General features: G+C 39.5%; 1 protein-coding gene across 1 annotated transcript; it reads left to right on the top strand.

Moving 5' to 3' along the window:
* Positions 1–3,997: 3,997 nt before the first annotated feature.
* LOC110680670 (TBC domain-containing protein kinase-like protein) lies at positions 3,998–23,460 on the top strand. Its single transcript, XM_021856460.1, has 4 exons — positions 3,998–4,754; positions 21,476–22,278; positions 22,569–22,841; positions 22,904–23,460. Exons 2-3 carry the CDS (start codon positions 21,714–21,716, stop codon positions 22,832–22,834), a joined length of 831 nt encoding a protein of 276 aa, XP_021712152.1. The 5' UTR covers positions 3,998–4,754; positions 21,476–21,713; the 3' UTR covers positions 22,835–22,841; positions 22,904–23,460.
* The last annotated feature ends 228 nt before the right edge of the window (positions 23,461–23,688 follow it).

Here is a 23,688-nt window from a genome sequence, read left to right as displayed (position 1 = left end):
AACTCCCAGAGTCTAGAGGTAATTCGGGGAAGAATTTCTGCAAGAATCCTTAACAGAAGGATTTGAAGGATCTCAGAAAGATTTTCGAAAGTATCCCAGAAGGCTTCCCGAAAGAATGCTAGAAAGATATCTGGAAGATTTCCTACAGGATTTTTGGAAGAGTCCCAGGACAAATTTCAAGAATATGGACGTAAAAATCTCAGTGTCATTTCTAGAATAATTTCAGAAAGATTTTCGAAAGCATCCTCGAAAGTATTCTAAGGGATTCCGAAAGCATCTCAGGTGATTTCCGGAAGAATACCAGAGGTATTCTCATAATAATCCCAGAAGTATTTCCGGAAAAAAGGCCAGAGTTATTTTCGAGGGAATTCTCGACGAATTTTGTAGTAGAGTAGTAGTACATTTTTGGCAAAAATCCTCTAAAATATCCAGAAGAATGCATCAGGATTTATTGTTAGAATCTTCCATTGAATTTCCGATAGAATCTTCGAGAATTTCGATTCGAATTGATTTCCAGGATTTCAAAGTAATCCTTAAGGAGATAAACGCCAAAACTCACATACAGATTTATGCCAAATATTCCAATAAGATGTCCAGAAGAATCACAAAGGATATCCGAAAGAATATCAGATATAGTACCGAATGCTAACGATGTTTTTTAGATGAGTTCAAAAGCGATATCTGTAAGTATTCTGTGATTTCCAGAAGAACTTAGAGAAAAATCAGAAATAATCTTTAGATTTCCAGAACAATCCCAGAGAGGTTTTGAAGGATTCATAAGTGATTTAAGGAAGATCCAGGAGGGAAATTCCATAGGAATTTCTGGAATAATTTCTGGACCAATGTCTTTTTATATGCTGTATCAATATTTACAAGTAATTATAATAAACAAGTATTTATGGAACAATAACATTTTAATTTATCGCCATAAGTTGAACGACAATTTTAATTAGAATGTGCATTCCACCACATCATCCCTCTCAGAAGGATTGTGATTCTAAAATATTTTTTTTGCGGTGATTCAGAATTGTAATCACATACTAGTTTAATTGTATGTGGTGTCATTCAATATTTAAAATAGATTCGTTAAGCCGAACATGTTGATCCTTCGACATGAACCAACGAGCATTGCTTGAAATAATGAGATTTTTTCGATTACGTTGATTACTGATTTCTTTTTCTGAGGATCTTCTAAAAGTTACTTTCAAATGATTCCGAAAATCCGTTTGAAATTATTCATGAATCTTTCTGCACTTCATCTGGACATCGAATTATTTCTGGAAAATATTCATGAAATCTTCTGGATGTCTGTGAATATCCTTTAAATCTTTCAGGGATTCTGGCGAAATAACTTCTATAATCCTAAAACAATTCTCAGAAATTTTTTCAGAAGGATATTTTTAAGAATCTCAATGGAATTTCTGAAAAATACCAAGAACGATTTACGGTTGAATCTCACGAAAACTTCCGGTGGAATTCTTGAATGATATCCGAAAGAATGACAGTCGTATTTTGGATGAACTTAGCAGGTTTTACAGCACAATCCCAGCAAAATTTATTGAAAAATTTAGAATAGAAAGATATTCGGAAAAAAAAAAAACTCCAACAGGATTTTTGTAAGAGTCCCAGGAGTATTTCAAAGATATTGGCGTAAAAATCTCAAAGAATACCAGAGGCATTCTCATAAGAATACCAGAAGTATTTCCGGATAAAAAATCTAGAGTTATTTTCGGAGGAATTCTCGAAAGAATTTCTAGTAGAGTTCGTACATTTTTGATAAATCCTCTTTAAATATCCAAATGGATTGCATCAGGATTTATGGTAAAATCTTCCATAGTATTTCGAAAACAATTTTCAAGAATTTCAAAGAATTTAATTTCCTGGATTTCAAAAGTAATCCTTAACGAGATACACGCAAAATCACATACAGAGTTCTGCAAAAAAATCCAAAAAGATGTCCAGAATAATCGCAATGGGATACCGAAAGAATCTCAGAAGTAATACCGGAATTGTAACGTTTTTTTTTGGATGAATCCCAAAGCAATATCTGGAAGAAAATTCAGAAATAATCTCAAGATTTTCAGCAGAACATCCCAGAGAGGATTTAAAGGATTCATGAATGATTTAAGGAAGAATCCCGGGAGACGCTCCCCAAAGAATTCTAGAGTACTTTCTGGAACATTTTTTTTTCATTATGATTTATATATAAAAATTACTTTGATTCAAATATATTTCTTGTGTAGCATTAAGTTTAACTACAGACATAGCTTCGTAACATCAATTAATAAATTAAATTTATGAATCTTTTAAACACATCCAAATTAAAATAACAGTTCAAAGAGTAAAATACCATTCTCATGAGTTTTGAGAATCATATGGTCGATGTTTAGACAGACCAGACTAGATGAATTTTGGAGCTCTAAGGATACTAAAGAACTCCATCAATTTTAAATCTTCCATGTTATTTTTGATGCAAATGTATTATCAAATAGATAAGTTCCATTATTACAGTAAATATCTATAATATTTTGTGTTTCACTTGTTTGGGTACATTTTTCTTACTCGATTGAAAAAAAAACACTTGGTTCAGTCTGTCTGAACACCGACCATAGTCTGTCTGAACACCGACCATACCATATAATAAATAAGTATGTATAGAACAATAACAATTTTAATTTATCCCCATAATTGAACGACAATATAATTAGAATGAGCCTCCCCCACATCATCCCTCTCAGGAGAATTTTGATTCCCAATATTTTTTTTTTTGCGGTGGTTCAGAATTGAAAATATCAAAAGTCTATGTAATCACATCCTTTTGTTCAATTGCATGTGGTGTTATTCGATATTTAAAATAAGATTCGTTAAGCCGAACATGTTGATCCTTCCACAAGAACCAACAACAAGCATTGCTTCATGTTAAGAGATTTTATCGTAATGCACAACCAGCCTAAACGTTCTTCCCCTTTTGTATATGTACTAATTATTAATTTCAAATTATTTTAATTAAATTTAGTTGTGTTGTCTACTATGTACACGGCAATATGTTTCAAAATAAGTGGGAGTGCTTTTAAAACAAACATCGATCAACCAAACCATAGATATCAATAGCGAAAAAATAATAATAATAACCGATCATTGCAAATCGAGCCGAAACTGGCGCTCTTTCCGTGCGCACGCGCTCTGTCCGTGCGCACGCGCTTTCTGCAGAGCTGTCAAACAGACTTTGTGCCTTCCTTCTTTCGCTCTACCTTCAACTCAACAACTCAGCACGATCCACCTCGCGGTGGATTGGTGAGCTGTCTGGTTGTGCAGATGAACACTTATCGTGTAGCGTGGACATCATCATTGACAGTAGCGTGCAACTCACCAGACAAACGATAGGTGTAATTAACAACTGGAACTACTAATTTTACTTACGCTCTATTCTATCACACGCTTGATCCAGCATCTTTTCTGGGTTGACCTCTTCGACCGAACCCGCAGTAGTTTTCCCGAAAACAGCTGACTGTCAAAACAAGCTCGCCAGCTGTCAAAATTTTTCTTATCAGCAGTGAGTGATTGTAAACATTCCCGCGGATCCCGTAAAAGGGGCGTTTTTCGTTCGGATTGTTCCGTTATTCCGGCCGCAAATATCCATAAAAGTTCCGTATCGTTGTCTCTAGCCTTCGGAGGGTTCTTCAGTGTGGGTGATGCGCATTACGACGTCCCCGATCGAACAGCAGCGCGAGCAAAACCGTAGCAGCAGTGTTTTCTGCCGGGGCAATTCTTTGTCGGCATCAGGAATGGCACCGGCCAAAACTGAACTACCGGATCTCGGTTTCGACGTTCTTCGCCAAGTCGCACCCAAGTGACGAGTGCTGCGGGAGCAATGGATTACCGCTGACGCCGAACTCCATTGGGATTTATGGTCGGTCACAGCTTCTGAGAGGAGATGCTCTGAAGCATGAAAATCTGTGCGAGTATCTGGATGTGATCCGGGGGAAACACGAAAGGACATTATCGTGCAGGAGTTTGCTGGAAGTCCGCTGACGGAGACTTTTATCGGGGAGAACAATAAGCAGCAGACGCTGCTGCGGATTGGATACCAGATGCTAAGGGCGGTGAGTCATCTAAACGAAAAAGGATTGATGGCCAGGAACTTGGAACCGGTTAACGTTCTCATAAGCAGGGACTTCTGCGTGAAGCTGTATAACTATGGATTGTACTACATGACCTACAGTGGGAAGTACGTTTCCTTCCCCATTGGAAACGTGAAATACCACGGTCCAGAAGTTTTACTCGGTTCAAGAGAGAATGTCAAAAACGACGTTTGGTCGGTGGGAATGATCCTGGCCGAGTTAGCCTTGGGCTGCAAGCTTTGGGACAATCTAAAAGTGTCCCAGGTGACGAGAAAAGTCCTGAGTTTGATCAAACCTGGCAATGTCTTTGAGAAGATAGCCCGAGAGCACAACAAGATGGACCAGTACGAAGAGTTGGATGTCCCTTTAAAGCAAATCATAGATCTATGCCTCACCGTTTCCCTCACAAAGCGTCCCAAACCGGTGGAACTGCTGGGACATGAAGCGTTCGACTTCCTGAGAGGGGAAAGCTTCACGGCACCGGATCCGGAAGGAATAACCCTGCTGGAGAAGCACTGTGGAAGTTTTGGCGGAGATTTACTATCTGTGGCAATTGGCGGGAGGCGACGTGCAGCAGGAGCTCAAGAAGGAAGGATTGATCAAAAGTGAGGCGCCGATTCTGTCACTGCCCAAGTAAAGATTTCTATTTTCTTAATCCTTAAACAACTTTGTTGCACTCTTTTGCTCATATCTTTTGAACCAATCATTTTATTCCTGATCAAAATCCTAGAAAGATTCTTATGAGAATTCAAGGAGGATTCTGATGAAAATCATGACAGAATTTTAATGAGAATCCTGAAGCGAATTCCATTGATTATGATAAGGATCCTGAGATGATTCTGATGACATCATTGAGTGGTTTATTATGAGAAAACTGAGAGGATTCTGATAACAAACATGAGAGGATCCTGATGAGAATCCGAGCAGGGTTTTGATGAGAATTCCGAGATGATTTAGATTAGAATCTCAAGAGGATTCTGATGAAATTCCTGAGTGGATTATGCAGAGACTTCTGTGTGAATTCTGGAGAGAATCCTGAGAAGATTTTGATAACAAAATTCCTGAGAGGATTCTGATGAGAATTTCGAAAGAATTCTGTTGAAAATTTGGTGAATATTATGTTGAGGATCTTGAGAAGGTTCTGATTAGAATCCTGAGAAAATTCTGATGAGTATCCTGTGGAAGTTTTGATGAGAATCCTCTGAGGATCCTGATGAGAATTCTTTTAATTGTGATGAGGATCCTGAAATGAATCTGTTGCAAAAACTGAATAGATTGTGATGAAAATCCCAAGATAAATGCGATGAGAATCTTGAGAGGACTGTGAAGAGAATTTGAGAGGATTCTGACGAGAATCCTGAGAAAATTCTGAAAGAACTCTGAAGCGAATCCTGAGGCTGAGAGGATTGTGATGAGAATCCTGAGAGAGTTCTGATGAGACTCCTGACACATAACATATGCAGAATTTACAAGTGAAAGAGAATTGAAAAGCTGTACCCACTTCCAGATGCTGGCTAGTGGTTTACATAGTACAGAAGACTGTTATTGCCATTAGTAAACAATGTTTAGAACAATATTATCACAAAAGAAATGAGCATCGCTACATCTTTCACCATTCGAAAATATAGGTTTTAAGCTTTCATTCGACGTGTTCCCCAAAAAATCCACCGAGGGATCTCGAACATTTTTTTATTTTAAATTTGTGTTTCTTGAAGAACATTATTTTATGACCGAAGACCGTATATGTTCCACTGCATAGTGAATGAAGACGGAGGGAATCATTCAGTGTCGCCCGAAGCCGATGAGGGGGTGGAGGATCTTGAGTTGGAATGCGATGGCCTGGGATACTAATGGTTCTGTTGCTAGAAGGGCCGAATGTGGTGGTGCTCAACTCGACTGGATTCCAAGAGAGTGACGAGAATGCAAAGCGCTCGTGAAAGGCCTCATTCAAGTCCCCCCAGATATCCACTCCTAAGTTTGGGAGGGGGAAGGTTACTACACGTTCTCCCTCCCCTCGTCGAGGACGCCAGCGAACTGGGCTGGAGGTACTCTGCCCATAACTGCATAACAGTCACACTCGACATTTTTGACAAATTAAGTTTAATACCATGGAGAGTCATCAAATGATAAATACTTTCGATCAGCTTACTGAAATCTGTGAGTTTGTTATAGAAAATTTGAGAAAAATACCAAGTTGTTTTATCACATTGGTAATTATAATCGCATAACAGTCACATTGAGATTATTAATGTGCCTCGTAATGTGATAGCAATGAAATTTCTATCAGAATTATTTTCTGACCATTCACCTAGTATGCGATACGAGTTGTACAAAATATCAGCCTCAAATAAGAACTTTTGAGTTCCTGATAATTATACTGCCGTGAATCGCAAGTCAGTCCCATCTGCATTTTCGTCAAAACTGAGTTGAGTTCAGTTTTCAACATCTCTTCCAATGCTCTTTCAGCAGCACTAAAGAAATAATATGACTTGTTCGGAAAAATTTGGAAAAAACAGAAAGCCAGATTGTCCCATAATGAAAAGTAACCACATATCAGTCCCACTACAGACTTTCACACCGTAAAACACAAAAATGTAATCTGTTTTGATCATCTTTATATTTTTTCTCGGAAAGATATCGAAGTGAAAAGCAAGTTGTGAAAGTTTAATTAAGATTGGAACATGTTACAATCTTCTGGAATTTTTTAAATATCAGTATGGAAAACGAGTTTGAAAACTTCACAGCCTATTTTCTCAATGCCTACTTTTTACAGATGGGACTGACTTGCGATTCACGGCAGTTTAAGAAATTTTAGTTTCCTCCCATACTGCCGTAAAATGCACACTTGGTATTCCATTTACTCAATGCCTACTTTTGTCGAATGTTACAAATATGCAGTTATGGGAAGTACTTGGTTTGTTCCTTTGTGTTGATGTTGTTACTCCTGGCGTGGTAGTTGATTTGAGTCCTATATAGATGGACAAATTCGAGGGAGTATACCGGTTCACAGTTAGGGAATGTGTTGCAGAAATACTTGCCTTTGAGAGAAAATTGATCAGGTCGACTGCCGCCAGGGGCTCATCGGAAATATCCGGAACATCCCTGGTCAGGGTCGACGTGGTGAGCTTCGCACTTGGCGAATCGGGGTTTGTATAACTTGACGATGGCACAGGTTTCAAGTTGTTGTAGTGGTCGTAGGCAACAGAATCAGATACGACAGCGCATAGTAGCGCTAGAAGTTTCCAATTGATGGACATTGGAGCTTGGAGGTCCGCGGATTGAGGGTTGGATACCTGAATCGTCTCACTTTTCTGCTTCTCTTTCGGAGGTGTAGGGGTTGCTGAGAACACTCTGCTTTCCTCAGCAACAAAAAGCTTATCATCTTGGTAGTCTAGCGTGGTACAGGATTGTTGTCCAGGATCGGGCCCAGAGGTATATTTGCAGGGGTCTAATCTTGCGTCGGTGGATAGTCGTCGTTCTATTATATTGAGATTCGGGTGAGGAGTTTTGAGGGTTTTACGAGCCATTATGTATCAACTGTGGTTGTACTGCTAGCCGTACCTGGAAGATTCGGTACACGCTTCCCATGATTGACACTGGAACTTGTTGGAGAGATCTCAAATATACGTTTGCCACTTCGGCTCCGAGTGCGGGTGCCCACATCGGTCCCAATGTCGCGGTTGTCTTTCCTTTTAGCTGGTGGTGAGACAAATTTCTTATCTTTCCTTGATTGATGTGTTGTCTTGTGGGGGTTGGAATTAACATGAATTAATGTTCAATTATGTTACAATAAACTCATTCTCATTCCAACTGTTCCATACGATAGATGTGTTTCATTACTGTTCCTGTCCCGATCGATCCCTGACTGCCAATAGGTTATGGGCCGCACCTGAATCGAGATCGGTGAAGTTTGAAGATTTCTTTCAACAGAAGAGCAGAACACGAAGATGGAAAAGTCATTGGCGAAGTTGAACGGGACCAATTACGACAACTGGAATTTTTCGCATGAAGTTACTCTTGATGAAGGAAGGAACATGGGCTACCGTAAAGGATCCAAAACCCGATTCGGTAACTGCTGCCTGGACGTCGAAGGATGAACAAGCGTTGGCGACCATTGGACTGGCCGTGGACGACAATTAACTGATTCACATTAGGAAGGCCAAATCCGCTCGCGAAGCTTGGGAAACACTCGAGAAGTTCCATGTCAAGAGGACACTCAGCACCAAGGTATCCCTTATGCGAAGAATTTGTCGAATGCGTCTGGAGAAGAACGGGGACATGGAAGCCCACATCTCGGCTCTGACGGAGCTGTTCGAGAAGCTGGAATGGTCTGCAACCCGAAAAAGTTCTCGATGATCAGTGGCTGGTATCCATCCTGTTTAGCAGCCTGCCAGAAGAATACGAAACTCTTGTGACCGCGCTGGAGGCAAGGCCAGAGGAAGATCTTACGTTGAACCTAGTGAAGGGGAAGCTGATCGATGAATGGCAAAAGCGGCAGCGTCGCATCAATTCGGACGATGGATCTGAAGCTGCGTTGCAAGTTGGACCCAAGACGAATTTCGATAGGTGTTTCTTTTGCAAGAAGTCGGGCCACTTGAAGGTAAAATTGTGAGAAAATTCAAGGCATGGAAGGCAGACAAGAAGAAATTTCCGGAAAGCAACCAGGCAACCGAAAGTCAATAGTGTGGTGCAGCCAAGATGACGAGGACGAAAATTGGGCGTTCTGTACGGAAATGCGTTGAGGCGTGAGGCCCAATGAATCCTGGATTCCGGAGCAACGTGCCACATCTGTAATCGTCGCGAATTCTTTGACCACCTGAACGAGCCAGTTCTGGAAGCTGTTTTGGTCGCTAATGGCATGAAGGCTCAATGAAAGGTCGCGGTACTGGTAAGTTAGCAGTGCTCGATGGTGAAGGCAACCGCCGAGTGATAACCCCTGGAATCAGAAATGTTCCTGAAGATGAATCCAACCTCCTTTCGGTCAAGCGGTTGGCAACGAAAGGCTTTGTCGTGACGTTTGAATGAAGAAGGCGCCAAAATTTCCAGAAGCGGGACGATTGGTGCTGTAGGCGAGGTCGAAAAAGGTTTGTGTTCATGATCAAGCAATTACCGGGAATCTGCATCTTTGGTGACGTCGGCTGGTGAGTGCGTCCACGCTTGGCAATCGGCGTTTGACCATAGAAATTGTGATGCTGTCATGAAGATGAAGAACCTTGTTCAAGGAGTTTAACGTCAAAGAGTGCAGTTGCAAGGAAATTTGCGAAGGCATGTATTCAAGGTGAGATGCAGATGAAACCGTTCCCGAAAGCTTCCGAATCGACGACGTCGGAGGTGATGGAGCTTGTTCACAACCGGACATTTGTGGACCGATGCGAACGAAGACTATTGGCGGAAGACGATATTTCTTGACATTTGTGACGACTACAGCAAATATACAGTCGTTTACATACTACGGGAAGAATCGGAAGCATTTGAGAAGCTGCAAGAATACGTAGAGATGGCCAGAACTCAGTTCAACAAGATACCGAAAATCCTTCGATCCGACAATGGAGGTGAGTACACCGGCAAGCATATGAGAGCATATCTGAAGCAAAACGGGATTGCTGGCCAATTCACGACGCCGTACAGTCCGCAACAGAATATCGTTGCGAGCGCAAAAAACAGGTATTTGGTTGAAATGGCCCGCTGTACGCTGATAGACGCCAACATGGATCATCGATTCTGGGGTGAAGGTGGTGGTGACAGCAAACTACCTGCAAAACCGATTACCTTCACGATCAATCCCTGGAACACCGTACGAACGATGGTTTGGAAGAAACCTAATCTGGGGCACATTCAACGATTTGGAATGGATGTGTTTTGTCAAATTCCTAGTGAGAAACGGGGTAAGCTGGACAGCAAAGCAATCAAGCTCAAGTTTGTTGGTTATAGCGAAGCTTCAAAAAGCGTATCGTTTGCTGGATCCAAAAAGTGGAAAAGTCACTATTAGTCGCGATGTCAAGTTCCTGGAGAGCAGTCAGCCTGTGGATGAAAATGAAGTGGAAAATCTTGTTATGGTTCCTCCAATCAATAATTCCCTGGTGAGCAATGAGGAACGTGATGAATCTGGCAATCCTGACATTGAAGAGTCCGACGATGATGACGTGTGGAACGATCCGGAAAATATTGAAGAGCTACCCAATGAAGATGAAGTTGTTGTCCGAAGATCTGCAAGGATGAATCAAGGCATACCACCGGAAAGGTACGTGTGTATGGCTGGTCCGCTGTTTTCAGGAGAAGCCGAAATCTTTCAAGAAAAGCAACATCCTGCAAATGGAAAGAGGCGATGCAAGAGAAACTCAATTCGATGAACTCCAACGAAACATGGGACCTGGTGGATCTGCCTGCCGGACGGTGTGCCATTGGCTGTAAATGGGTCTACAAGCTGAAGCAAGGCAAGGACGGTGAAGTCAATCGTTTCAAGGCAAGATTGGTAGCTCAAGGTTTTAGCCAACGATATGGAACCGATCACGACGAAGTATTCGCGCCGGTGGTCCGTCAAGCAACATTCCGGACACTGATGTCAGTAGCGGCGAAGCGACGAATGGTTGTCAAAACGTAGCGATGTGAAGACGGCTTTTTCTGAATGGAAAACCTTGAGAGGAGATTTTTATGCGGCAGCCTCCCGGTTATGCGGTTCCTTGCATATGGAGAACAAGGTTTGCCGATTGAAAGAAAGCATATACGGCATGAAACAGGCTGCGCGAGCTTTGGAACCACCGACTTCAATGAAGTACTCGAGAAAGCTGGATCAAGCGTTGTGAATCGGATCCCTGTTTATACAGCAGACAGGTGAAAGGAAAGTGGTGCTATATCTTAGTCTATGTGGATGACCTGATTGTCGCAAGCGAGGAAGAGTGGATTATCAAACCACAGTACACACTCAATCACGATTTGCTTGTTCGGTAATTTTTTATACTGGGTACGAATTGTAAATCATAAAAAATACCGAACTTTCAGCTTTTTGACTGAAAGCTTCTGAGGTTCAGTAATAATTTTTACTTTTACTTAACTACGGTAGCTGTCAGACCCAATTTTGCAACACTTACCGAACAGGCCGAAAAGTCAAGTAAAAACAATTAACCGACTATTCCAGTAGTTGATATTTTTTTACTGACTTGTCGTCAAAATCAAATCAAAAACAAACTGATGCGCATGCGGGAAAGTGTCAAATGAGAATCTGCTGCTGTAGAATCGACCGGCGCCGGAAGACACGGCTATTGCAACCAAACTTTTCCATGCACTTATTTTGCGCTTTCTCGGTGGTAAGTAGTCGAAATTTAGTGACAAAATCAACAATTTAAGCAGCCAAAAAGGCTCAGCACGATTTTTAACTGCTTACGGTTTGGAAAATTCGGTTGGTTTACATACAGGAGGTAAATTCATCTGGATCATTTGAGTTTGCCTCTTGTTATGCAAACGAACCAAATAATGATTTTGTCCACACATTTTTCGATTACTTTCCACTGAGATATAAGCATACCATAGATGTTTATTCGTACGAAAAATGCATGTCGATGTTCATGTTCATGTCGATTGGGTTTTAATTTGTATTGATTTCCGAAACAAACAGTATCCGGAGAAGCAAAGCATGAAGCATGGGAAACTGGAAAAGCCAGTAAAAACGCTCAACAATTTTACTGACTAAGTCAGTTATTTCCATCAATCAAAACATATTTTTGGATTACTGGAATTTTTCGGTAATCGTAAAAATTACCGAAAAAACCGTAGTTCCAAAACCCAGTAAAATTTTACTGGGGTCGGTAATCTGAATTGGCTGTGTACTTCGAAATTAGTAGCCTCGGTGATGTTCAGTGGTATCTGGGCATCGAAGTAGAACGTGATGAAGCAGAAGATTTCTACCTCAGTCAACGGAGCAGAGATGTGGTTGCATCAGCCGGACTGGCCAAACCGTCTAACATTCCGTGGACACTGGATATGGTAAACAAACTTATAACGACAACATTTCTCCCCGGACAACAAGCAGTATCAAAAGCTAGTAGGCCAACTACTGTACATCGCAGTCAACACCCGGCCTAATATAGCTGCAGCGATCTCCATCATGAGCCGGAAAGTATCCTGTCCCACCAGCAAGATTGGACGGAGTTAAAACGAATTGTTCGGTACCTGAAGGGAACCGTCGAATTGAAGTTAAGGCTGTGCAAACATGATGACCACTCAGGACTAGTCGGATTTGCGGATGCGGACTGGGCAGAAAACCGTGAAGATCGAAAATCAAATAGAGGATTCATCTTCAAATTCAACGGAGGAACAATCTCTTGGACCTGTCCGCAAGCAGACATGTGTTTCCCTATCGACAGCTGAAGCAGAATTCGTCGCGCTCTCGGAGGCCTTGCAAGAAGCCCTGTGGCTGAAACGGTTGCTTACGGATTTAGGAGAAAATTTGCCCAACGTTACGATGAACGAAGACAATCAAAGTTGTCTCAAGATGCTGGATTCGGAGAAATTCAGTAACAGAACGAAGCATATCGCAACCCGCTTCCATTTTGCCAATATTTGAAGCAGACTGGAGCGATCAAGTACAATTATTGTCCGACCGAACTGATGCTAGCCGATCTTTTGACAAAACTCTTCTCAAGAATTCGAGTTGAAAAACTACGACAGCAATGCGGACTCGAGAAGCAGCGTTGAGGAGGAGTATTGGAGTTGCAACGCAGCTCCCTGGAGAATCTAAGCAGTCATTGAAGTTTGACCATGTATTAATGTTCAATTATGTTACAATAAACTCATTCTCATTCCAACTGTTCCATAAGATAGATGTGTTTCATTACTGTTCCTGTCCCGATCGATCCCTGACTGCCAATAGAGACTTGGTTAGATGAAATGGTCTTGGTTGTCCATGAATGGGCTAGGTTGAGAACTTGGCAGCAGTGATGCTCGAGGAGTTGGTGTGAGGGCAGCAAGCTTTTTAGTCAAGTCGGCTACTTGTTTTTGGAGTTTCGGTATTAATTTGTCCTCCACAGCTAGTTCTTGTTTGAGCTGGTTTTGGATTGTGCGGGCAATATTTTCTCTACTAATTGAACTTTAATGCTTCACTTTTTGCAAAAAATAAAATACTAAAATCACTAGTAAGGCGAGCAAATACCTTTAAACTCTAATATGTTGCTTATCTTGACAGATAGGCCTATTTCGTCTGCGACTTACAGACTTCTTCAGTGTCGAGCACTCGTGTCCGGCTAAGGGACCCGCAACTTGCTACACCCTTTGCATGCGACATTACTGTTGCTTGATAAGAGCTTATCTGACTTCATAGATCCATTCTTTTGTTTAAAAACTTCGCCAAAACACCTCCTGATCCTTTATTGTACAATACTGAAAAAGTGTTTCGAAAAGTAAATCAGTTTTAAATAATAATGCAAAGAGTGCGGCGAAGAATGCAAGCATGCCCAAATTAAACATCATTGCCAATTTGCCCCGTATAAAACGCTGATTCTTGGCTCTATAACGCATTTATTTAAGAAAAAAGAGCGAAAACTATTAAGCGAATAAAAAAATACGGCAAATTTCAGTGAGCTGGATATTTAGTGCGAATGCCGCAATGCAGTTGCAGCAATCAGGTAGAGGTATGCGGCCTCGTGGGAGACATCCGCGTAAGTTCATTCTGATATTGACGTGAGCCTATCAGAGCAACCAAATCATTCCAGATTTGAAACGTTTGATACTTTCTCTAATCGCTTATAACAGTAATCATATGACTTATCTTCTACTATTATTGTGCCAAATTTGTACTACCTAATATCCTTTTTTTTTTCGAAATAACAACATTGTTAATCATAAATTTAATTGTTTTACCTTTCATTCATTTTACATTGAAAACAACAAAACAATCAAACTTCAACCGGTTAACTATCAAAAAAAAATAGTTTAGCCACTCCGGTAAGTTAAGTCAGTAGTAAATATTTCTAATTATAACAACGGTAACAATTGTATACTAGTAGAGAAGAGTTTGGTCAACTTTTTGAGCGTTTTGTATGTTTTTTCAGTGCTATTGCGTAATTTTAGTAAGGTTCTAATTGAAAGTTTTGATAAACAATTTTTTTTTTCATTATAACAGTCTGTCGGGGCACCGTGGAGAGGTTTCTAATAAGAATCATGAGAGGATTCTGATGAGAATCATGAGAGAATTCTGATTAGAATCCTGAGAGGGTTTTAATGGGAATCCTGAGAGGATTCTGATGAGAATCTTTCTAGGTTCTAATGAGAATTCTTGTAGAATACTGATGAGAATAATTCTAGGGCGCCAGAAAGCTTCTGATGAGTGTCCCAGAGGGTACTTATGAGAATTTTTTTTATGATTCCGATGGAAATCTTTGTAGGATTCTGATGAGAATCCTTCTATGTTTGTTGTTGAGCATCTCCATGAACGTTTCTAATGATTTCTCCTGAGAGTTCAAAGACTTCTCAAGGGTGTAGACTTCGTTTAGATATTCCTTCACCTATTCTCACAGAAATTCGTCAAAAAAAAAAAATGTTGGGAATTTTCTTAATTTAAAAGTTGTAAGTCATTGGTTATTTGATTGTTTATCAATAATTATACAGTAGGATGTTTGAGTGTACTAAAAAACTTATAATCTCATACCAATATCAATATCGAACTGAAGTAGCTTATGTTAGGTTCGTCGAAAAGTGATGGTGATCTACAGATACCATGAGCGTTAAAGAGTAAAAAGGATTCTTAGAGAAATTTCTCTAGAATTTTGGTCTAGTCAATTATTCCCTGGCCACGATCACAGGGTTTGACGGTGCCAAAGTAGAAGGTGCACCATAATAATACCCGTCTGTGAAACATATCACCTTCCCAATACTTTGGCACACCTTCAACGGTTCATGATTTATCATGAAACGGCTGCATTCAGGCGGAGGATCTGTTAATATGTTTCGGCATATTATCAGGTCCTCTTCGAACGGAGGGACCGCCAGGGCTCATTAGTTACTTATAAACCAGTGCTGGTTGTTTGATGTTTCAATTCGTTTACACGAGCTGTAGCATCCTTTGTACTAATCAGCAATGGTGGTTAAGTTTCGAAGCCAACGTGTGATCAATCGTTTTATAATGCAACATAAGAATGGGTGTTTGGTGGAACTGTGCGTTACACTCGTCGTTATTAAATTTAGTGATTGTGAAGGTGCTAATAGTGATTTTATAATTAAATCTATAGTGATGAAAATTTGAAAATTAAGGTGAAGTGATTCTGATAGTTTTGTTAAAAATATAATAATAATGATGTGAACTCTACTAATTTAATAATTGCCATAATACATTGTGCAATCATTTTTCTGAATATAAACTTAATTGCCTAGTTCTTCAAACGTGCATGATAAAAATATTAATACATAATGACAGCGAGTGCAGAAGAATGGATCGAATTGATTTTTTTTTAATGTAACTTTCTTGATCATAGTGCTAAATCGTAGTTTGAATTGTAATGACTCTACAGCAACAAAAATAATGATACATTTAAATTGAATATTTTTAAATTACTTAGTAATGCTAACAGATGGTAATGCTAACAGATTTATATGAAAATGGTGTGATGTGAAAAGTGATATAATAGAAAGTATATCTGAAGTGTATTACGAATGTTGATGAGTGATAATCGGTGATATACGTGATAGTGTCGAAAATAAAAGTGACGATAGTGAGTGATGAAATGAAATGGGGAATGAGGACCTTTTAATAAAACTATTTCGTTCTTCACTTTAACCACTCTAGTAGCATTTCAAGCCTTATCATAGTTTGATAGTATTTTGAACTACTAGACTGCAAAACTACGGCAAGGGCTGATTGCTGCTAGCGTACACAGTGACCATTTGAGCAACATTGCTTAGGAACGTCTGTATGATGAACGCAATAGAGGCTCATAAAAGCAAATGCTGGGAAGGAGCTTAGGGCAGATTAAGAGTGCCAGTACTACCCCTATCGCTACCGCCAAAAAAAAAAAAAAAAAAAAAGGATTCTTAGAGAAATTTCTCTAGAATTTGGTCTAGTCAATTATTGAGCATTCCAACGCTACTATCTCCAGAAATTTCCCCAGGGATTACTCTAGAAGTTTTCCCAACCTTGGGTTTTCCCCTTGAGATTTTATCCTTGACTTCCACCAATACCTTAATTATTACTCAAGAATATATTTCAAAGATTTCTACAGGATTCTATCCAAGAAAACCAACAAAGGATTATTGAAACCTTACAAGAATTCTTCCATAAGTTTATACGCAGATTTTTCAGTTAATAATTGCGTAATATTCATATACAGTTCTTTCCAAAATTCCATTTCCTGCAGTTCTATCCAGGATCTGCTTCAGCATTTCATCTAGGAATTATTCCAGGAAACATATAAGAGCTCTTGCAGGAATTCCTCGAATATACTCAACCATGCGTTCTTCATAAATTGCTTTCAGAAATTTTTCGGGCTAGATATTTCTCCAGCTTTTAAACCAAGGATTACTTTTGTAGTTGCTTTTTTTTCAAACTTTTCTCTAGTAATTTAAAGGGTGACTCTTCAGTAGGGTCGATGTACCAATAGCCGCATAGCTAAGAATAAATATTCGTATAAAATCGAAAAATAACGCTAGCGTCATTATTTTTACATCATCTGGAAGCTTTTTATCTTGGTTTTGAGGGAAAAAATATGAAAACTGCGAAAACTCATATGTTTGCATTTATTATCGCTTGTGCCACTATAGGAATACATGTGCCTATAGTAGCACTATTTCTAATTTCTGTTCCTATAGTAGCATTAGCATCACGGCGTTGGCAAAATACTAATCAAAACCGTATTTTTACAAAGCTTTTATATTTTTCCTACAAAGTGTGGATCAAAAGCTTTCGTTTGATGTAAAAAAGTACTTAATTCAATTATTTCGTATAATAAAAAATAGTTTCTCTCAGTAGTGCTACTATAGGAACAATAGGTTAACTATAGGCGCAAGGGAGCTCAAATTTTAAGCAAAACTAATTATATCGATCATTTTTTGAACAAAATCAAGCTGTGTATCAATGGTACTTAGATAAATAGCTCCTTACCTTCATGTCAAAAAATATGTTGAAAAGATTCATAGCAAAACGGCCGTAAAAAGCCACTAGTGCGACTATAGGGGACTGTCCACTAAGGGAACACTGACCCTTCTTCATTTAACGTTTCAGACCAGCAAACATTACAGCAATTATTCCAGTTATTCCTCCGAACATACATTTACAAACTACTTCAGGAATGTCTAATGTTTTTCAAGAATTTCATTTGGAAAATTTTTCAGGATATTATCGCAGGATTCGATTTATAAAGTATTCAATAAATAAAAATCCTCCAATATAACATCAAGAGTCCAGAAATTCTTTGAGAGATCCTTGGAGGAGTTCATCAGGAATTAGTCAGAGATTACTTTGGGATTTCCTTACAAAGTTGCATTAAAGATTTCTTTAGGTTTTTCTTCAGAATTCTAAAAGAATTCTTATGAGAATTTTAGAACGATTCTGATAAGAATCCCAGAAGGATGATGAGTATTAAGAATCCTAGAAGGATTCTGATCAGTATCCTAGAAGGATTTTGATGAGAATCTAAAAAAAGTCCTAAAAGAATCCTGAGAGGATTCTGAAGAGAATCTTGAGAAGATTCTGATGTGAATCCTGAGAGTATTCTGATGAGAATTTATTTAATTCTGAGAGTATTCTATTCTATCAATCAGAAATTTTAATTCTATTAATCATAATCCTAAGAGAATTATATCATCAGAATCTTTCAATGAGTCTCAGAAAAATATTGAATTCTCATCAGCATCCTTTCTGGATTTCAATAACAGCTCTTCCAGTAATCCTATCAGAATCCCTCCAGTAATATCAACCAAATCCTTCCAGGCTTCATATAAGAATCTTTTCGCAATTTCCTTCCAAATTCATACAGAATTCTCTTTAGAATTCCCTGGGCTTGGGATTATATTTTCCAGGGAGCGATGAGTTTTGATAATTGATCGCTGTTGTTAGTAGCTTTGATTAGATGTTGGGTGAATTTCAAAGCAATGGCAACCTTTTTATTACAAAATTTAGATCTTGTCTTCTGACCTAAAGATTCTGGTTAAACTACTGCATAGTACGGCTATCACTCATCAAAATTACTTTCACTTCGGGAAAATATAATTTCAAACTGGCGAGAAGATTACAAACTGAGGGTGGGTTAGGAGCACAGTCAGACCCTTGAATGTGCAATGTGGGGTAATAATTGGGAATGACATTGACGGTTTGTAATCTTCTACGAGGTTTTCGAAAACCAAAGGGGCGTGCACCGGGTTGCGGATAGGAGCAAAGGGAGATCAATAGCATCTACTTAAAATAATAGAGCAAAAAGCCGTTCCATGATTAGGTAATGTTTAGCGATCTTCTATGGTGTTCTAGTACTATAAAATTCTTCACTCACTGAGAATTCTGGCCTTGATAATATCAATAGTGCTAAACATAAAATAATACCTAATACTCAATAAGTACAAGGTAGTTTCAATGTAGTAATAAATGAAACAATATCAATTTTCTATACTTGACAAGGTTTTGAAGACAATCAATGAGTGAAAAAACTACCTATTAGAAAAGCCGCATCAGCTAAGGCTATACATATACAAATGTTGGTCATAGGGTCATGGCGAGCATTCGGTATGTATGTCTATGACTAATTCTGATCTAATAGGGGCACTAGAAGACCACGCGGACAATTTCGAAACAAATTATTTTTATACATCGGTCTTATGATCCGAAAGGCTCAGCTATGCTGTAATGTCATTTTTTAAGCTATTCATTAGTGCTGTTTAATTGTTTATTATTCTCACAAAACTACATAATTATTCATTACTAATCACTGTTCCTAATTCTCTCTTTCTCACCTTCTTATCTGTTGCATGATTATGATCATTACTAATATAATGCATGAGCATGCACAATAAGAATAATTTCAGAATTGTAAGCAGTCAATGGATAACTGGATAGAATAGCTTCGAAAAAGATGCTCAAAACAGAATAATTCTGGTCAGGGAAGTATGACCATCATGAGTAAGTTACACATTTCATTTTAATAATATCAAATATTTTTATATAAATCAGCACCGCCAATCAGTGAACTGAATTGTAATTTGATATCTGTACATGATAAAAACAGATAAACTTTGTACAGTTGTCACCATCGATTGAATTGCGTTCTTTATAGTAATGTTCAATCATTATCAAAAGCTCCTAAAGCGTCGCATCGTGCCATAAGCAGTTCTTAGCATCACTCTCATATTGTTATTACTTTGTTGTTTATTAAATTTATATAAAGCGATCAGCTCATTCTTTCTTGTACAATTGTTTGAAATTTTAATAAATCAAACCAAACTTCAAAACTTAAATTAAATTGCTCTCAGCACATTTACATTTTGCAGCATTAATCGCATTACTGTGTCAAGTCTTCTCCAATATCCTATACCCTACCCCAACCCTTCCTATCATTTCCGATGGTGTTCAAGTGGTCCGCATAGACTATTACGGCCATTACCTATCCCTGCCCCGGCTTTGAACTGACTTGCGCTCTCATTGCCCCACCAAACGCTGCAAAATGAAAATGAAAATGAAAGAATTCTCTTTAGAATTCATACAAGATTCTGATCAGAATCCAGAATTCATCCAGGATTCTTTTCAGTATCCTTCCAGGATTCTCTTCAAAATCTATCCAGAATTCCCTCTGTAGATTTTATCCAGGATTCTCTCCAGAATCCATCCAAGATTATCTACAGAATACATTCCGGATTCTCTTCAGAATCCATCCAGGATTTTTTGAGAATCCATCCAGGATAACTTCAGAATTTTCTCAGAATTTATCCAAGATTCTCTTCAGAATCTATCCTCTGGTCGAATTCCGGCGCGCATTTCCTTCAAAGAAAAGAAAATTTTCTTGCTTGTGAGTTATGGAAGAAAATTTCTTCTCTTCGAAGAAATTGTGCGTTGGAATCGCCTACTGGATTGTCTTCAGAATCTATCAAGATTTCCCATCCAGGATTCTGTTTAGAATTCATCCTGAATTCTCTTCTCAATCTATCACGGATTCTTCTGAGAATCCATCCAGGATTATCTTCAGAATTTATCCAGGATTCCCTTCAGAATCCAATTAGGATTTGCTTCAAAATCATTCTAGGATTGTCTTGTGAATCCATCCAGGATTTTCTTCAGAATCTCTCAAGGACTCTTTTTAGAATCCACTCAGGATTCACTTCAGAATCTATCCAGGATTCTTTTGAGAATTCATCCAAAATTCTCTTCAGAATTTATCCAGGTTACTCTTCAGAATCTATCCGGGATTGTCTTCAGAATCCACTTAGGACTTTCGTCAGAATCCATCCAAGATACTCATCAGAATCCATCCATGATTCTCTTGCGAATCCATTCAGGATTTTAATCAGAATCCATCCAGGATTCTCTTCAGAATCCATCCAGGATTTTCTTTAGAACCTCTCCAGGATCCTTTTAAGAATTCATCCTGGATTCTCTATAGAATCCATCCAGGATTTTCTTCAGGATTTCCTTCAGGATAATCCATCCTGGATTCTCTTCAGAATTTATCCAGGTTACTCTTCAGAATCTATCCACGATTTTGTTTTGAATCCATCCAGAATTCTCTTCAGAATCCATTCAGGATTCTCATGAGAATTCATTCATTCTATTTAAAATCCATCATTCTATTTAAAATCCATCCAGGATTTTCTCCAGAATCTCTTCAGGATTCTTTTTAGAATCCATCCAGAACTCTCTTCAGAATCTATCCTAGATTCTCTACAGAATCTTTCCAGGATTCTTTTGAGAATCCATCCAAGATTCTCTTTAGAATTTATTCAGGATTCTCTTCAGAATCCATCCAGGATTATCTTCAAAATACACCCTGAATTATTTTTAGAATTCATCCAGGATTTTCTTGTGAACCATTCAAAATTCTCTGCCGAATCCATCCAAGATTCTCTTCAGAATCTTTACAGGATTGTATATGTTACAGTATAGGAATCAACATCAGATTTGGATTGATTCTCCGGGACGGGACCGCATTTCCGACTTCTTTTATTTGAACATATCATTTGAGATTGCAAGACTTAATGCATACTAATTTCAATACGGATCGTCCACCGGTAGCCTAGTTTATTTTTTGATAATTTAGAGGTGCATAAAAACGTTATAATTTCGACAATTGATCTATTGCATCAAACTATATGAGTAAAATAGTGTAACAAAGTCTTCCATGTCTTTTATGCGTTATTTCTTCAGCATCCTAATAACTTTTCTTTCTTTCTAGCTTGGTCCTTCTAAATGGAAAATCAATATCCCCACCAAAAAGCCAAAGTTTCCTCCACGACAGTCGTATAATTTTCCTCAACTTCAACATTCTGCTGGAGCGATTCTCAAAAATACCCGAAGAGGACTACCTGCCACTGATCTACTCCACCAACTCCTACCTAGAATCTCCAATCTTCAAAACGGATCTCCCCCTCGTGATTCGGGAACGTGACACCGTTTACCAGTTCCATCGGATCATGCTTCTCAAAACACTGCTCCATGGTTACCCGTATACTCACGATCTGTTGAAAAGCTTCGCAAGCAAGGACATTCCCCCTCCGTTTCGGGGTCACGTTTGGGCCTGTTTGCTGGGCGTGGTCGAGAATGGCCTCTACGAACGGTTGGACAAGTGCAGCCCCACTCACACAGATCGGCAAATCGAGGTGGACATTCCACGGTGCCATCAGTACAACGAACTTCTCTCATCGCAGGAAGGCCACAACAAGCTGAAACGGCTGCTGAAAGCTTGGGTAACGGCCCATCCGCAGTACGTGTACTGGCAGGGGCTGGATTCCCTGACTGCGCCGTTCCTGTACTTGAACTTCAACAACGAAGAGCGGGCCTTTCTCAGCCTGTACAAGTTCATTCCGAAGTATTTGCATCTGTTCTTCCTGAAGGACAATTCGTCAATCATCAAGGAGTATCTGGTGAAGTTTTTCCAGTTGATCTTCTTCCACGAACCGGTCCTGGCCAAGCACCTGCATGGGATCAACTTCATTCCGGAGCTGTACGCGATCCCATGGTTCCTGACCATGTTTAGCCGTGAGTAATTTGTTTGATTAAGAGTGTGGCAATTCAAAACTCTTAGAGATTTTTATTCCCAAACTGTTTTGAGTTACATGAAAATTACAATTCATTCTGAAGCGTTAACAATTAGCAAGGAAATTTGATCATAAATATATTTATTTCCTTATTGAAAGACTCGTCTATTTTATATTAACCGGAAATCATTGAGAGTAGATTTTCTGAACTTTCATTTATTTAACAATCAATTTCATCAAACCTATGCCATGTCTAATCACAAGTTGTTTTACTCCCAATCTCTCTTCCAGATGTATTCCCCCTCCACAAGATATTCCACCTATGGGACAAACTGATCCTCGGTGATCACTCCTACCCGCTGTTCATCGGTATAGCCATCCTGAAAGCAGCTAAAGAGCACCCTGCTCAAGTCGGGCTTCAACGAATGCATTCTACTGTTCAGCGATCTGCCGGACATTGTGATGGAAACGTGCGTCAACGACTCCGAAAAGATGTACCAATTCACCCCGAAGAGCATCACCTACCGGAAGTATGCCCTGCAAGAAGATCCTCCTAGCGACTTTGTAAGTTTAAGCGTCTATTTATAAGCAATGTTCGATTACTAACATTTTCATTATCCTTTTAGGATCTCAAGTACACCGACGAAGACCACCGGGAGGTCCAAACGGAACTATACCCCCGCATCAGCAAGTACGATCTGATCCGGCTTATGCGCGACAGACCGGCCAGCGTGGCCGTTCTCGATCTGCGAACCAATCTCGATCACAAGCGGGTATCGATCGAGAACAGCATCAACATTCCGTTCAGCTCGGTGTCCCTGAAGGAACCCCGCCTGGACACTCTCAATGTACCGAAACTGGAGGCATTTCTACGTCGGAAAGTGGTCGTCATTGTAAGTCCCTCGCACGAGAACGCCCTGCTGTTTGCTAAATTTTTGGTCGACTGTCACGTTCCCCACGTTTGCGTCCTGAATCGGGGCTTCGAGTTTCTGTACCGCGTCGACGATAAACTGATGATGCAGACTTTCGATTATATTAATACGTTAGCCAAAAACGTACCGAATATCGCTAGTTTTGTTGAATAATCTTAGGAAGCTTAATTTTTCTATTCGATGTATGGGGATTTCGGTGGTTCCGGATTACTTCGGACGGTAAAGATAATAAAGACTGCGACGAGTACAGAATAACAACACGACACGTTTATTGCGTCACTCTAACTGATTTCATACATCAACGGTGGCAGTGTTGCCACCACACTACCCTCCACCAGTTATGCCAAGAATCTAACGCGATGGCCTGATGGCGTAACTTTCGTCTTTGTGTCTGAGCAGGAATCTAGTTGTTGATTACACGAGTATGCTGGCTTGAGCCTGTCGATAGATACCCGTTGCTTCTTCCCTTTCATCAATAT

Source organism: Aedes aegypti, unplaced genomic scaffold (genome assembly GCF_002204515.2).
Source record: "Aedes aegypti strain LVP_AGWG unplaced genomic scaffold, AaegL5.0 Primary Assembly AGWG_AaegL5_hic_scaff_1743_PBJ_arrow, whole genome shotgun sequence".
Lineage (NCBI taxonomy): Eukaryota > Metazoa > Arthropoda > Insecta > Diptera > Culicidae > Aedes > Aedes aegypti.
The sequence above is the reverse complement of the archived record's forward strand: the minus strand, read 5'-3'. Positions and strand labels throughout refer to the sequence as shown.

Bases quoted from the DNA above. Each gene is read 5' to 3' on its own strand.
- LOC110680670 (XM_021856460.1), top strand. From the start codon at position 21,714: ATGCTTCTCAAAACACTGCTCCATGGTTACCCGTATACTCACGATCTG. The intron at 22,279-22,568 runs GTGAGTAATTTG...TCTCTCTTCCAG, and splicing joins GTTCCTGACCATGTTTAGCC to ATGTATTCCCCCTCCACAAG.